Genomic DNA, 1,714 nt, shown 5'->3' with positions numbered 1-1,714 from the left:
CTCTGCAGCCCCTCACCAGTGTCCAGGCTCTGCTCTCCAGCAGGTCAGGGAGGAGGGGACGTGGGAGGCACAGTGGGATCCAGCCCCACACTCAGCATCACCCCCGGGATGGTTCCCTGCCCTGCTGCCAACCCGGGACGGTCACCCAGAGGCTGATGGTGACACTGTGGCTCATCCCTGTGTGTCTAGGATGGTGACGGGAGGTTTGGGGGAACCCTGTTGTTCCCCAGCACACAGCCCCAGGGTGGGGGGTCAGGCAGCTGCAGTGGGGGGGTCACCCTTGGCTCAGGGAGGTGGCCACTGTCCTCCTGGGGCTCGTGGTGTGCTCACCCACGCTGGCCACGGCTCTTGCCTGCCTGGGAAGGTGCCTGTCCCATCCAGCTGGTCCTGGGACATGCTGACCTGCCCAGGGCCACGATCCAAGGGGTGTCCCTGGTCCCTGAGAATGTCCAGCTGGGACCAGTGTGGTCCCAGCCCAGGGCTTCAAGGTCACAGCCCTGGTGCCAACAGATCTGAAACAGGCCTGGGGACAGGGTGACCTCCCATGGCCCAGGCACCAGCACCCATGCCAGCAGTACCCAGTGACCTGCCCACCAGCAGCCCCCATGCTCCCAGCACAGCCCTGGGTCTCTTCCCATTCAGCTCCACAGGCTGCAGTGAGAACTGACCCAAATCATTGCACCCCAGGCTGCCTTCTGGAATCACAGAACAGTTTGGGTTGGAGAAGACCTTTAAGATCATTGACTCCAACCATTAACCCAACCCTACCCAGTCCGGTGCTGCCCCATGTCCCCCAGCACCACATCTACAGGGCTTTTCAGCACCTCCAGGGATGGGGACTCCACCCTGGGCAGCCAACAAACCTTCCTGTGAAGAAACTTCTAATATCCAACCTAAACCTCCCCTGGCACAACTTGAGGCCGTTTCTTCTCATCCTATGGCTTCTTACCTGGGAGGGGAGACCAGTACTTCCCTCTCTTGCAACCTCCTCCCAGGCAGCTGCAGAGCCAGCAGGTCTCCCCTCACCTCCTTGTCTCCAGGCTGGACACCCCCAGCTCCCTCAGCTCCCCCCTCCACGACTTGTCCTCAAGACCTGGCAGCACATTTCCATGTCCCCACTCACCTGTGGTGCCAGGTGGCTCTTCCCCACTGCCAGCAGCTGGCAGGAGGCAGCAGGGGGGACCTTGGCCCCTGCCTGGCTCCGAGCCACACAGCTCCCAGCTGCCATAAAGCTGGTGGCCCTGGAGACAGAGCCACATCGTCCCAGGATGGCGTCCCTGTGGATCCTTGCCTGCCTGGCTCTGGCCAGCACTGTTTCAGGTAAGAGCTGCCCGGGGGTGCAGGCAAGTCCTGGGGGTGCAGCAGGACTGGGGCACGGCAGGGAGGGTGACAAGGAGCCCCGAGCTTTGGGGGTGACCCTCACGCCCCCCCGCAGGCTGCGGGGTGCCCGCTGTCAGCCCCTTCCTGGAGCAGAGCGAGAGGATTGTCAATGGGCAGAACGCTGTGCCCGGCTCCTGGCCCTGGCAGGTGTCCCTGCAGGTAGGGAACTGTGCCCTGCGCCCCGTGGGGACACGGCCAGCTGGGAGTGGTTCTGTGACACCCTCTGCCTGTCCCTGGCTTTGGGGGGGATGCTCAGCCTGCCTTGCCCCAGCTCTTCCTCCCTCTTTCTCCCCCAGAGCCGCACAGGATCCCATTTCTGCGGCGGCTCCTTGAT

General features: G+C 63.5%; 1 protein-coding gene across 1 annotated transcript in view; it reads left to right on the top strand.

Annotated features, from left to right (window-relative positions):
* Positions 1 to 1,268: 1,268 nt before the first annotated feature.
* CTRL (chymotrypsin-like) overlaps positions 1,269 to 1,714 on the top strand; it is a 2,454-nt gene continuing 2,008 nt past the window's right edge. The window contains 3 exon segments of the mRNA XM_010007842.1: positions 1,269 to 1,320; positions 1,436 to 1,539; positions 1,677 to 1,714. Coding sequence (XP_010006144.1) covers positions 1,269 to 1,320; positions 1,436 to 1,539; positions 1,677 to 1,714 — 194 coding nt within the window.

Source organism: Chaetura pelagica, unplaced genomic scaffold, assembly GCF_000747805.2.
Source record: "Chaetura pelagica isolate M959 unplaced genomic scaffold, ChaPel_1.0 scaffold911, whole genome shotgun sequence".
NCBI classification, from domain to species: domain Eukaryota; kingdom Metazoa; phylum Chordata; class Aves; order Apodiformes; family Apodidae; genus Chaetura; species Chaetura pelagica.
This window is presented reverse-complemented; position numbering and strand designations above follow the sequence as displayed.